This window comes from Trypanosoma brucei, chromosome 2 (genome assembly GCF_000002445.2).
Source record: "Trypanosoma brucei brucei TREU927 chromosome 2, complete sequence".
NCBI classification, from domain to species: domain Eukaryota; phylum Euglenozoa; class Kinetoplastea; order Trypanosomatida; family Trypanosomatidae; genus Trypanosoma; species Trypanosoma brucei.
In genome coordinates this window covers 380001-395109 of record NC_005063.2, presented here as the reverse complement: position 1 = coordinate 395109, position 15109 = coordinate 380001, and the positions used below count along the sequence as shown (strand labels likewise).

General features: G+C 46.6%; 2 protein-coding genes and 1 pseudogene across 2 annotated transcripts, besides 4 other annotated features; all 3 read left to right on the top strand.

The window, feature by feature from the left end:
• Positions 1 to 15109: part of a sequence feature (sequence corresponds to BAC RPCI93-25N14) that runs on past both edges of the window.
• Positions 720 to 2054, top strand: Tb927.2.2060 (variant surface glycoprotein (VSG)-related, putative; the record flags this gene model as incomplete). Its single annotated transcript, XM_946428.1, has 1 exon — positions 720 to 2054. The coding sequence occupies one exon, from the start codon at positions 720 to 722 to the stop codon at positions 2052 to 2054; it is 1335 nt and encodes a 444-aa protein (XP_951521.1).
• On the top strand, positions 5412 to 6065 carry Tb927.2.2029 (annotated as a pseudogene).
• Tb927.2.2020 (expression site-associated gene (ESAG) protein, putative) lies at positions 6409 to 7560 on the top strand (the record flags this gene model as incomplete). Its single annotated transcript, XM_946427.1, has 1 exon — positions 6409 to 7560. The coding sequence occupies one exon, from the start codon at positions 6409 to 6411 to the stop codon at positions 7558 to 7560; it is 1152 nt and encodes a 383-aa protein (XP_951520.1).
• Positions 8694 to 12204: a mobile genetic element.
• Positions 12204 to 12455: a mobile genetic element.
• Positions 12205 to 12423: a mobile genetic element.

Below are 15109 nucleotides of genomic sequence, written 5' to 3'. Positions count from 1 at the left end.
CCGGCGGCACAGTGGGAATTTGCGAATAGCATCTTCATTGCAGTAACAACGGGACAAAGTAAATGCTTGATTTCGACCAGGGAGAAAGCAGGGCGAACGTATTGAGGGCGCGGGAGAAGTGTTTGAAGGAAACAGGAAGCGAAATTTACCAGTTAACTCAGCAGGTCACTGAATCCAGGAACAAGGGAAAGTAATCATCAAACCCATCTGCAACTTGTGCGCACGTATAAAGCTCATTAAAATTTGAAACTAAACTAGTTTCATTACTGGTACTCGAAACAACCACCAATATAGAAAATAAAGCTGGAAGCCACGACGAAAACAAAACTTCCCCCGCCAGTAATATCGCACCTGAAAGTAATGGTAGCCGTAAGGGAAGTGATTCCCCACTACCGAGATGTGAGGGTCGTAAACACAGGAAGCATGCAAGAGCCTGAAAGGGGAAACGTGACGTGAGCGGATGGATGGCAAATGCGTGGAGCCAAGGCGATTACCATCTACTGGAAGTTGTGCCGTCAGCGTTTCAACCTTGCTTAAATTATAATTGTCTCTACGATTGATAATGGAATTGAGTGTAACATATAAACACTAAATTTTTATTTTCTATTATCAGATATTGGGAAAGAGATCAGCTTGCTTTCACTGAATATTGCGTTCTGCTGAAGATTGGAAACTTCAATAATTATACTATTCATTTTTCGCCACTCCAGAGAGGTGAGATGAAGGCGACTGGGTGTTGGGTTCCCTTAGTGGTGACAGTAATAGGTCAGTTAAGTTGTGTAGTGGGGGCGAGAGAGCCCCTGGTGAACGAACAAGAGTTTGGAGCCTTATGTGCTATGATAAACTTTTCCCAAGATCTGGAAACGCAGCAACTCGAAGAAAGCGTCAAAGACTCAGCGAGGCATATTGGAGCCATTGGTTTGGCTGTTGGGCTTCAAAGTTTGTCCGAGGCGGAAGACGTAGAAAATGTCCAGGTAGGCCGGCAAGGCGAAGGTGGAGGGGGAGGAGGCTACTGGAGCTTCTGGGAAGAAGCGGGAACCAAACTTAAAGGTGACAAGACTCGGTATATTCAGTGGGTTGAAGCGAACTTCGACATACTAAGGAAGGAAAAAATAAAAGAAGCAGTAGAAAACGCGCACACGTGCATGAAAACAAACAACAATTTGTGGCTGGAGCTGAAAATGAGCCCGATCAACAAGAGTTTAAGTGACGCACTCAGTGGGTCGAACAAAGCTGATGTTATGATAAAGCAACACCTGGAAGCTGTGGAAGTTTGTGGAGGAAAAGGTGGACAACCAAGTGTGTGGGCAGGAAAGTCGTTGATCGTGGATTTGTTGTGCATATGCGGAGGTTCTCCCATGCCGAACGATCGGCAGCAGGCATGCTGCGAAGGCTGCAGCACCGGTGCAAATGAAGATCCATGGAAGCCAGTAGAGCAATCGAACACTCGATGGAAACATCTGGCCCAAAGATGCAAGTCGATCGGTACCAACGAGAAACTATCCAGCAGTTCCCTCTCACGCGCCACTAAGGTTTTTTTGGAGGTCCTTAAACGTTCTACAGCACAGAAGGAAGGTACAAAAACATTTCTCGGAGCAGCGAGCGGGGAGCCCCAGCACGGATGCACTGGGCACACGCAACCAGGTAACGGAAAATGCGTCCAATATCCAACGGAGATGGTAGGTAATGAGAACCCTGCGGTCCCTTGGCTCCTGGTATTGCAACAAGCAGCTACTAGGATAGATAAGTTAAGAGAAATTGAGAAAAAATTGAAGGATATCCTGAGAAATGTTGAGAGTATAAAAACAAGCAAACTAAGCCAAATGCCCCGATCCGGAATCTCTCAACTTAAAGATGGCACAACATGTAACAAGGGACGTGGGCAAAAGGGTCCTAGCTCCGGCGTTGAATGCAGTGAGTGCGAAAGTCAAGCAGAATGTACGCACACAGGTTGCAACAAACGGGAAGGAAACTGCATAGATATAAAAAGACCGCCATTAGCAAGCCAAGCAGACAAAATCAGTGTTCCGTTGTGGCTATTTTTCCTTCCATGAAAATCCCTCCGACGAGTAATTCCCAAAAAATGGTGATTGTAGTTGTAGCCAAGCCTGCGAACCGTTAGATGCGCGTGGAAAATGATGATTCTCCCCTCGCTGAGGCAATGGAGTTTACGGGATGAAAAGTGCGACTATGTGCCTCGTCGTGGGGAGCACGTTGAATTTTTCAGTGATGTCGCTGTCGAGGGGAAAGGTGGTAAAAACCGAGAGTTTAGAATGCTCCGTAGAACGTACAGTATTTATGGGAAAAACACAGCGGACTGCATAAAAGAAAATACGGTGAGGCGTGGAACTCGTAGGTTTCCGGCACGCACAGAGAAAGACACCGTCATTTAAAATGGAATGTAGCATCGCGGTGCACTGCCGCCAGCAACGATTCATTCGAAAAAAGCATTGTGAAGCGAAAAAAATGCAGCGGGGCGCGCACCTCTTGAACAACGACAGAATTAGCCCCCAAAGGATGGAGCAAAAACAGTGATGAATCTGCCAGAACGCACGTACTGCTGCTTCGCGGATTAATCAAATGGGTGGTTGGCTTCGCACACAAGAGCCCGATGCCTCGGAGAGAAGCAACTTGCAAGCCAGGACTATAAACTCGGTGAGTGTCAAGTACGCCCAGTGCTTGAAATGCTTGCTCAAATGTCATCACTCAGTGGCATGATGGTTCGCTTCAAGAAAGCAGACGAAGTAGACTTCATCCCCAGACGTCTAAACTCAACAACATTGTCCCAGAGCTTTTACCATTCAGAGATTGCAATAATGCTTGTTATGCCTAGAACGCAATAGAAAATGGTGTTCGAGAGGAGGCAGCACAATATCAAAAAGAATCAAACACGGAATCCACACAGCAATAAGCACACTCGCGCTGATAGGTGTGAAGAGAATCCACCTCACAGGCCAGTAGTTGTGAGATTGGATAGTCTGCCACCACTATGGTTTGGGGGTGAACTCACAAAGATGATTGTATGCGACAAAAGGGGGGCTCAGTTTTTTCATGCGTTAGAGGAACACCTACCCTGAAACGGCAACGCCCTTGTATGGAGTACACAACATTAAATAGACAAGGCAGCAGTGAGTGATGCCACAACTCTACGTTTGGTGCACGGGGATAGATATATGAGTTCTTCAGTTTCGATTCTGCCAAGCCCGACACCGCGACAGAAGTTTAAGAGCAACTAAAGACCCAACAGTGTGACCATCGGAATCGCGTAACTGAACAGGAGTTACCCTTTACGGCCCCGCAGTTAGGGAGTGTATTTGACGTTTCCACTGTGAAGCGTTAGAGAAAGCCCCCAATCGAGGACAGTACATCCATATATATGAGAATGTAAGCGTGTATTTCCCGCTGACAACGTGGGTGGTACACCCTGGAGTAGCGGTAGCCGTCTCATCGCGGCACGTGGGTGCAGAAATTACGGAGTCTAACAGCACCGTGGAGCAACCATGTTTTAGAGAAAACACCCTCTGGCTGTGGCAACCACATAAATGTCGTGAAAGGACTAGCTGCCCGTATTTTGCGAGAGACCCAGAGCTGGCAGGGTTCCACACCTGTTGAGAACCGATTTTGCCCCCCGGCTACACCACAGGACGGGGACAAGTCGTATCTTAATGGAACACTGTTTTCCTATTGATATGTCCTAGGGGATGCGTCTTCAGCGGCATCAACAACTCCGAGACGCTGCTGAAATATCTTTATGGTTCTCCATTGGATTTGCCGGAGCCCTCACTGGCGGGAGATTCTCTCAGACTAGGCATGAAGAAAATTCAAATCAAAAAAAATCAGCGTTATCAAAATTCTGCAGTGATATTGAAAGACTGAGAAGCGAAAGAAGGCAGTGCTTCACTAAATGGATGGAGTGCGGCGCGCCTGCCATAATGTGCGCCTCTAGTTGTAGAACCCTCTGCCAGGGCAAAGTGCTTTTACTTGCCTGTGTTAAAACCCTGGTGGTGCCGTGTTTATGATATTTTCCAGATGCACATTTGAAGAAGGTGAAAAACTTGGGGGGAAGTGAAGGTTGTTTAAAGATGTGTAATGAACAGGGTGACGCATTGTCTCTGTAGTGGGTGTCCAACTGAACAAAGTAACGAGGCAACGCATCCAGGGCATGGAGAACAGTGGCGCTTTTGGCGTGCTGGTCTGCATGATGAACCTGATGGAAACACCCGTAGCGCTGTTTAACATAACAGAAATGTTTGATGCAAACCATTTGGAGTATTGTTGCAATAAACCTGGTAATGTCGTATTCTCCACCTACAGAAAACATAGAGGGGAGAAATGTCAGCATCTCGACCAAGGCAAAAGCCTCCATCGGAGCAGAAGGTTCCGCAACAGACTAGCAACCTTGGGTGGGCGCAAACAAAACAGGGGGACGATTCCACTAGGTACGACTTAATTTGCCAGCACACAAAAAGTTAGATAATGGAAAAGGTCTATTTGCAGGGAGATAATATCGAGAAGCCACCACGCTCCTTCACAAGTATCCGAAGAACTCTGCTTGTTGGCACCTAACAGTGGCTATGCGCGGCGACGCCGACATAGGTGGAGGCGGAAGTACCAGGCACGAGGACCACAGGAGTGGTTGCATCCGAGGAATTGTGGGGCTGTAATGGACGTGGGTCTGACCCTGAGTGTTGTCGTGTTGTGAATATGCGTCGGAAATGCTAGCTGGACAGATGAAGGGGAAGTATGCAACGAAAACTGTGGGTAAAGAGGAAAAGTGCCCGTGTGGAACGCGCGTGAGGATGGTACAGCAAGACGGGTTTTCCCCAAGGAATAGCGGGGAGAGCATGGAACTGGCCAAGACATAACGATAGAAAACCTTTCACAAGTGACAGTCAATTTTTTTCTTTGAATTTCACTTTGACAGGGGAATTCGGGGAACCGACAAAGCACAGGCTTGGCATCGAAGACGCAAAGCGGTATAGCTGCTGTGGAGAACAAGAAAAACAATTATGTGCTTGCATATGGTACGAAAACTATCACACCAGCATGAAATTGAAAGGTATACAGCAGGTGACTCAGTTGGGGTCGGCTGCGCCGAAGCGGAAAACAGACAAAGCAAAAAGGAGCCCCCGCCGCCGCGAGGTGTGTTTCATCTTTATTTTTAAGTAAGAATCACAAATGTGTCGATGAGCTTAAAAGATACCAACAGGTTTAAAGACATTTAATTGCAGCGGAAAGTCGGATTGAAATTGAGTGGAAATTGTGTAACTAATTGGTGCGTAAGGCGATATCCGTTACTGTTCTCGATGGTGGTTTTCGGATTGACATTATAAAGGCGGAAAGATGAGTGAACAGCAATCGTACCAACAGCGTTAGTGTCGACACAATAGGATTTGGGAGAGAGTATCAGCATGCAAAGAGGCCTGAGTGACTGTTGGAGTTTATACAGCGCGAGCGCCTTAGCGACTCGGATATTGTTGTTACATCTGACGGAGGAAATACAATGTTTAGCAACAAAGTTCAAATGGAGACACCACTTTCGAAATTCATTGAAAGATCACCTCACTCTCCAAAATACTTGAATGAAAGGGAAATATTTAGAGAAAGGCAAACGTCTCCATTTGTGTTCGCAACGGAAGTGGATTGCTATGCCCGCAGTTAAAGATGATTTTAGGGCCCTTCAGCTGGCCACATAGGAAAAGGTGCGCATGGTTCTATATGAAAGCAAGAATCCGCTCCGCAGCTGCGAGGGCGATGCTGAAGGTGCCACACTCGTAGCGTATGTATCTAAACGGTGGTGGGATGGTTGGTCGCGTTTGGGCGTATAAAGAGCCTATCCAATCTTACAAATCTCTAAAAAACCTGAGGGAAAGCGAATGGTGGTGTGATCAGAGTATCTGGAACCTCCTTTTTGTTTGGAGTGTCACACAATCCAGGATGTGGAAAGAAAATTGATAATGAGGAGAAGCCTAGTGAGTCTTGATTTCAATACGGAATTCTTCTATTATTGCTACGATAAACTCGATGTGATGGATCCTATTCTGCACTTTGCTTGGAAACGGTAAAGTTGGGAAGGGAAAATAGGAAAATTCACCACCAAACTCTGGCGGTATAACCGTAAGCAAGATGAAATAACTTTCGGAGATGATCCTAGAATTACTTTTGGGGGGAAAAGACTAACAACTTACGAGACCCGTTAGAATATTTCTACGAAATATTTTTAAAATGTCTATACCCCCGACACACAAAATCGCGGATTTGGAATAGCTGCGAAGGGTTAGAGTAAGTCAGCCGCAACCACTTCAACCTTCACAAACACACTACTGTAGATATATAAATATATACAGATATAGATATAGATAAATATATGTGCGTGTGCATCACCTGTTTTTCCACTTTTATAGGGATATGAGGAAGAGAAAAAATGGAAAAGATGCCCATTTCGAATGCCGCGTTGGGATAGCGATTGTGGTGTGGAACATGGTGCTGTTGAGCGTTTGCTTGGTAGCAGTATTGTTGAAAAATAACCAGCACGACACGAAAGGGCCTGGTGGAGAGCTGGTAGCCAAAGTGCATTTCGTCGTGGCGCAGACAAGATTTTCCCCGGGGTGGTGTAGAATGTTGGTTAGCTCCCTATTCACCAATGTAACGGTCGTTAGTGTGGGGAACGGGGGGTGGTACGGGCATGTTAGGAGGTGGACGTGGATAGAGGAATATATCAGGAGGGGGAATATGCGGGATGAGGATATCGTGGTCGCGTTTGATGGTGCCGACACATTTTTTACAGAAGTAAAGTTCAGGGAGAGGGAAATACAGACCTTCTTGCAGCGTTCACCACGAAATCCAGAGGCATACAGCGAAACGGCCATCTTACAGGGAGTGATGTCTTCCCCGTTGATTTTTGCGACCGAAAGGGGGTGTTACGCTCCACAAGCGTATATTATGCTGGGGGATGAGGACAAAAAAAGTGACAAGCGCTGTGAACATATGTATGAGAAGATGAGGCAGCTGGCGAGCGAAGGAGGTGCTGGAGGGCTCGCTGGCAGTGGGGTGAAGAAAGCCTACCTCAATGGCGGTGGCGCGATTGCACGAGTATGGGCGCTGAAAGAAGCCCTGAAAGTATTCTTCAGCATCAAAAGAGAAAGCTACAAGTGGTGGTGCGATCAGAGTATGTGGGTGGTGGTGTTCATGTGGAGCATCACGAGACCACAGCACGTAAGCCAAAAACTATTACTACGAAGAGGCATTATGTCCCTTGACTATACCTCCAGGTGGTTTGTCCGGGCCCCACTCAAGGCAAACTTCTCCTCCATCATTGTCCATTCGGGACCAAACAATTGGGAGAAGCTGGGCCTGCAAAGGTCTATGAGGGTGTTATCGTGGTATCGCCAGCTTGCGACCCCGAATGGGCGCCAGCAAGCAAAGGAATATTTGCGCTCTCAAATGGTTTGGTTATACAACCCGAAGAGAAAGAAATTATCATTGAAACGCTTCGTTGAGGTGTGTCCCATTGATAAGGCGGTGAACCAAAAATGGTTGTCCAGACCACTGAGGAAGTAAAAGATCCACCCACACGCACATTTCTTATTTACTCCGCTTAACTGGGAGCTCTTCTCACCCTGCGGCGTATGCGCTTGATGTGTTGGACTTATATCGTTTAGGGTTACGCACCCACTCGTATTGAATAATGCTAGTGAGATCGATGGCAGTACGAGGAAGGTTTGGTAACGATTTTTAGTCTATTGGTGTAGTTTTGGTTTGCTGGGAGTAGGTGTTGGCCAAAAGGGGAGACTTTTCTCATGCTAAATTATCCTGCTTGCCGCGCTCTAATATGTTCATTTCCACTAAGCTTTGCAACTTCCGCCCCACAACATGGACACTCTCCTTCAACAAACGTTGCAGCTCCCCTCTGCCGCCTCTCAACATTTTGAGTATAGGCACAACTTCAACCGAAACTGTCAAAATAATTATGCTCGCACAATTTCAAGCAACACAAAACGCCTTGTCCACATCTAAAGTATATTCCTCCATACGTGTAATCTTTTTGAAGTAGTAACATTTTGTTTCCAGAAAGGTATAGACATTCCCGCGAAACGCCCTCACATCGGCACGCCATTCCGCCAGTGTGCAATTGGCGAGTATAGTTGTGATAACAATGCCTCCCTTTGGAATGGTATCTCTGCATACGCGACTACGTGGAAAAACGCCGCTCAACACCTCGCGGCGCTAGGAAATAGTATATCCCAGGTGGTTGTGAAACTAAGCGATCTCCTTTTCACAAAACTGAGGCGGCGTCGGCGGAAAGTCACACGCGCTTAGGTTTAAAGTGCGACGCGCTATTGCACTCTTCGAATGGGGCAACGTCTTTCATCATGCTGGACCTTATGCGAACTCAATTCAATGAATAATATTTGCGCCACTCTCTTCTTACTGGAAATGTTTGGCAGAAGAATGGTTCCTATTATTCATGGAACTTAGTGGGTGGAACGTGTGCGTTCCTCGCCCCGCTGAAGAGGTGGAGTTTCATGAACATATTCTAAAACGATGATGAATATAAGCTGCTCCTGTCTCCATCATTTCGCCATTGCGCCCTGTAATCACCCTTTCTAAATGTTGAATCACTTCCCGAGGACTCCTCGAAAAAAAAAAACCCTGACCATCACCATTCCCTCTCACTAACTCCCCTTCAAACTCTTATACATAGAGCGTGTAGCTGCACAAGACGGTGTTACACGTATTCGTCCGCCACGCCCAAGGAGAGCTATAACTCGATAGGTGGAGGTGTATCCATTGTCGTTCTCGACCACCTACCGCTCGTGGTGGCAGTGTCGAAGGCTTTCGGACATGAATTTGTACATGCAACAGTACACTTCACGCAATCCCTTCAACACACAGACTGACTTCCTCATATTTTCCACGAGGAAGGAGGGAAGTCGCCACAGAAGGGCCGGACGATCTCCTTCATGCCGGTCGGCATATAGTTGGTATGTATTCTAATTCCAGCCTACTGGCGTGGGATAAACATGTCCCCCTGATTAAAAGGAAAGATTCCATAGCCCATTAGTGCAAAGATAATTGGTACACCGTCGAAAACACATGGAAGACCACACGATACGACACTGTGACCGTAGCATCAATTCCGCACTCGATACAACTCTATCGAAGAACTTCCATGTTACAAACTGGTCGCCACGGTCTGCTCCATACGGAGATCATCGTATCATTTTCATCGATGTATGCCTTGGCCCTGATGGCATGCCAATTTCACTACAACGGACTATGTGGACCCCGTTATCATAGAAATGCGCTAGTTGGAGGAAGTTAGACCGCGCCGGAAAAGAGAGGGGTAGAGAAAATGACAACTTGGAAGATATCCACACACGCACGGTGAAACGTTAGCAACAATTATTAGGGAAGCGACGCTTGCCCTAGTCCCACGAGTAACCAAGACTCCAAAAGCCTTTCTGGCACAGAGAGCGAGCCGAAATGGAAAAGAGAAACAATGCCTGCACTAACACTAATGAGCGATTCGCCTCGCCGCGGAGGACCGAATACTAATAACGACACTTGCGGTCAAAAGGTAGAAGAACAAATGCTCAACGATGAGTGAATCAGATTAGGGTAGTTGGAAAATTATACAGAATGTCTTTGCAACACGCCCACTCGTCACCCCAGTCGCTACAGTTGACAACCGAGCAATGAAATGGCGTCGGCACGCTCGTGATCAAGTAGCAATGTATGCAAAAACATCAGCGCGACACTCCTAAGTCTCCCGCCTCCCCTCTAATGCAAACACCAGAAAGAAAGCCAGATGAATGGACTCGACCAATAACCGTGGGCGAGTTGAAGGATTCACTAGGATAGCTTCCGAACGGTGCTGCTCCCCCAGAGGACGAAGTATATGGCACTGCGTCAACCTACCTGAGCCGCTTCGGTAGACAACTGATCCTAGCGCGGTTAAGCCGGAGTCTTATGATGGCAACAACACCCAGAACATGTAAAAGAGGGGCGACTATCCCTCTACAGAAAACTGGAAACACCCATCGGACACTTCGTTCTTCTGATCAGTAACAATCGCAAGTAACATTTCGAAACCGATGGACAAGATGGTGGGAGTGAGAATAATAGCTAAGAAAGGTCAGAAGCCGACTAGCAGATAACCTAGATCCTCTCCTGGGCATGCGGCAATTGGCGACATGCTTCAAGATCACACTTAATTAAATTGCCGTCACAGCACTGACCGCGGACCAGTCACTTTCGTTGAAAGCACAAAATCATTTGATACGGCAGACCATAACAAATTTATGAAAGAAATAAGAAAGTTGGATGCGGAAGGCCCACAGAATGGCTGGACGGCTTCATGTCTCCCTGAACGATTAGACAGAGGTCGCTTAAAGAAAGTATTCTCCCAACTAATATTCTTCACTAGAGGAGGTCATCAAGAAATAGTCATTGGATCGCTTACCTTCATCATAGTCACTAACTCTCTTATTTGGTGGCTTCGGGAAGTCCTAAGCTGTTACCACGGTTTCTTTGCCGATCATCTGACAATCACGTGTAGGAGATCAAACAGGGAAGATATCGAGCGCACTCTACAACAAGGACCGAGCATTGTGGCCAGAGTGAGTCATAAATCCTTCAAGCAACTAAACGTGTATAAAACGAAACATACACTGTTCGGAGGGCTTCTAAGGAAACCATCGATCCTGATGATAAACGGCACACCCATGGGTGAGGAGAGAAATCTGAAAGTGCTGGGTATCACCCTGTAACTTCGTTGGGGCTTCTCAACACATGCAGCGAACGTGAGAGAGACCTACAAATATGTGACCAGCACAAGTCGTGGGCCTATGCTCGACAAAATGTGCACCAATCAGGAGCACACTTCTTGCATTCTACCCCGCGACGTTCCGTGCTAAAATTATGTGTGGCAAGGGTTTACAGAACCGTGATACTGCATCCAACCAACAAGACAAAGTAGAATACGCAGAAAAAAAAAGCATGCCACATCATATCCGGAATACTCAGTGAATTCCACGCGTACGATGCTCGCCTTCAAGCCAACTTTTTCTCTCTTCGTGAGGAATTACTGATCCGCGGCTTACGATACCTGCTTACTTGCGAAACACACGGTGAGGAGCGCAAGGGATGTGCAAACATTGTATGTCACCCACCGCATTCCCCCCGTCAAATATATCGCACAATCATGCAGAAGCTCTTCGCTGTCGAAGTAGATAGACAAAGAGAACCGCTACCACCAGTCACCCTAACTTTCTCCCCCATTTTTTTGTTACATATAACACTATCATCGGATGTGCATGCCGATTCCTAGGACGGCGTTCAGCTTGAATTATGTAAGAAATTGATTGTAAGGCACTACCGTGCAAAGGGAACTCAACTAAATTCCATGCCGCATTTTGAAGTATGAGCAGACGGATCTGTTTCCTTAGGAATAAAATCAGGAGCTGCCTCAACGACATATAGGAATGACAATCCCATCTCGACGGTTCACTGTGGAGCCGGAACAATAGCGTGTAGCTACCAACCTGAGTGCATAGTAATGTTCGAGGTTTTGCATAAAATGATAAGCATATTACAACCGAAGGGAGCTCATCCGTGTAAAATGTCTCTTTCTACTGACCGGCGGTCGCTGTTCGAGGCACTACGAATGGGAAAAACAGCGGTAAAGGCAGGAATTTTGCGGCAGACTTGGATAGCACTCTTGGGTATCGGATATCATAGCACCAGCATCTGCCTTCAGTTTATTTTTGGACATTGTGGTGTAGAAAAGAATGAATTGACGAACACAAAAGCGAGGGCACATGCAAACGTTCCTCAACAAGACGTTGGGTGAATACCCGACATCACTGCCTTGGAAAAGTGACACCTCAGGGTGAGCAGAGAGAAACTGAAGACACACAGGTTGGAAATGACCGGTGAATGGCAACCAACTAAAGAAGATTTGCCACTAAACCGATAGAGCAGGTGAAGTCGCCAATTCCGCATTGGGACATCGAACACATATGGATGGTTGCTGCGGAGGATAAACAAAACAGTTCCTAACAGGTGCAGATGGTGTGAAACCCATCTCTGCGCACACTGCGGGAAAATAAATTCCGATAGAGCTCACGTAGTGTTTCATACGAACCGAATGCGCGGTGCACCCTACCATGAGGCATTGCGCCGGTTGAAACATGCTGCACACCCTGGTGATGCTGGCCACATCAAGGTGGTGTCAGAGTCCAGTACCCCGTCTCATCGGGGGAAGCCAAGAGCCAGCAGCGTTCTTCTCATGGGGAACAATGCTTTGCTTCGGCTACAGCGTCATACAGCACAGGGATCAGCAGCGTCTTTCTGGGACAGCGTCTTTTATTTGTCGGTCCCTGGGCACGTGGCAAGCGTGCCATCAGCAGTATCACCCGCACATGCTGCAGAACTTGGGGTGGTGCCTGAAATTTCACCCTATAACCCCTGCCCCCTCCACCGAAGTCGTATGTGCTCATTGTCTGTAACAAATCCTATGGAAACAAAGGAGGGCTCACATGGCACAAAACTCGATGCCTTCACGGCAAAACGAGAAAGTTAGACGATGAAATGTCGGAGAAGCGGAAAGAAGATGAAAATATCAAACAGCACAAATGGGTTTGCGCAGAACGTGGCTTTCAATCCAAGAGTGCAGGTGTACTAACATTGCGCAGGCCACAGAAACACTACATGACCAACGGCAGTCCCTTTCCACCCCACACTGGCGGAACCATAATCCACACTGAATATGATAAAAAACACACTCCAGTGAGGAATCTGTGGGTTCAAATTGATTTAGCAGAGAGGCTCGACAATGCGTCATGGAATAAAGAGCAGAGGTCAGCTTTAGCACATCATTCCAGTGGTGGAGAAACGGCTAGGCACACAAAGTGAAAACCGGCCGCATCAACCCAACACCAATGAACAAAGTGATAACACCACCAGTTCAACCTCTGGAGAAAATGAAGCGATATATGGACCTCGCAGCTATATATTTCACACGTAAATTGGACTAGTGATAAGTCACGGGATGAAATACTGCGAAGTACAACCGCAAACGGGGTCGCGAGGAATAAAAAGGCAACGGGAACTCGAAGAGAATGCAAGTATTCCAACGAAGGGCTCCCGAGCGACGGAAACGAGAGGGCATCCAGTGAACGACCCAGTAGGCACATCTGAGCCGCTACAATGCACGCAATGTGGCTTTGTATCACAATCAAAAGGGGGAACAACACCAAGCACCAAGATTCAACACCGCAGAGGCCATCCCCTGGATAGTAACGCTGGTACAAAACGGAGCCGTTCCATCACAGAACAAGAGGTATCCCTCATTTGGAACACGGTAACTATAGGTGTAAATGACACCTGTTGCACGCAATGCCGTCATACGCATGTATCAAAAGACAGCCTGATGGAGCACTTCGGGGGAATGCATAGACAGCATCCCTTCTCCGTAGCAAAAGAATCTCCACCACCGCTCCGGAGCTTCAACGTCAGAGGATTTCATCTACACTTCACGTTCGTAAACCCAAATAAGACGTCCCACTCAACATCAGGTTCATCTATACATCGCCATCAAAAACATGAAATCTGCGTTGAAAGGAAACATACACACTCCAACGAATGCGAAGAGAATCCCACCCACATACTCGTGCGCTCAAGCCTAAAGTGCTCCGCAGTCACTTCGGGCTTGAGGGCGAAAATACGCAGAAGATAGTGTTCACCAAGGACCTTGCACAATTCCTCGTAGAAATTGAGAAACCCCTCATTCTCTTCCAACATGTACTTTCTTCATTCGAGAGGAACACCCCTATAAAGGAGAATAGACTACACAAAAAGCTGCCCACTCCTCTGAATGAAAATTGTAAACTCCACTATGCTCTTCTACGTTTGGCTCAAAAAAAAAAAAAAGAGGCAGAAGCCTTTCACTCTCAAGTAAACTGTTTTCGCCATTACGGAAGACCGAGGACTAAAAGCTGAACGTTTGCAACTGGTCACGCATAATTAGTTCGGACATAACACGAAACAGGCCTCTTTCAAAAAAAAAATATGGTACACTATGACTTGCACTGTAATGTGTTCATGCGTCATCCCCTACAGAAAATGATACAAAAAATAAATGAATAAACGCCTCTCCCCTCTATTGAAATGCGGATATTGTTTCGCTACTTTCCAATAACTCTGGAGGTTCCTTCACCTTGGGAATTTACTGGATTATCATATTTCTCACTAAAGGTTCATTTTTCTAATGCAATCAAATCGGAAGCTTTATGCGAGATTTCAAAAGTGTGGCAGCCAGCCTCACGTAACATTTAGGAACTCCTGAGTACGAGTGCCTCCACGGCTGACTTGACTTCAAGGGTTACCGATCTTTCTTTGTATACATGGCCACAGTCAGGCTGAAAACGGATTTATTCTGTCCCCACCTCTAGAAATGGCGTGCCATAAGACAATTAGGTATCACTAGGTTAAATGGAATATTGGAAGTTTAATGAACTTTCGGTGTGCTGATGATAATTACGAGGGGAAAGTGGCATCTATTGAACTGTAAAAAGAGGCTTTTTGGAAATCGGATATGTGCAGGCCAGACTCGGACTTCCTTCAGTGATAGTTGTCGGATTGAATGGTTGAGGTGATAAACCAGTTTTGGAATTCATGGACTTCATGTTGTTGCACCCATTTCAACGCACCAATCACAGCCAGGCACCCCGCTCCCATCGCCCTATAAAACTATGCCTATATTAAAGCGAGTGCACCACGGTTCTACTGAAGTAGCGCACTGCGATGAACACACAATCCTACACATCCTGTTCCAAGAGAAATACGAGTTTTTCTTTTTAATTTGAGTGGAAAGAACAATCACGATACCGGTTCTAAACCAGTTGGCTAAAAGATCCTCTCATGTACTACTTGGGCGTATTTTAAAAGGGAAAAGACAAAAAACCATGGAGTGCACTATTACTACCTTAGTATCGCACGTGATCGAGTGAATAACTGAGAGCTACAGAAAAAAAATGTGCTCCCATCATCCTCTTAATGCTCCAAACGTGTGTCAAGTATCCTCTTTACAGATGCAGAGTCAAAG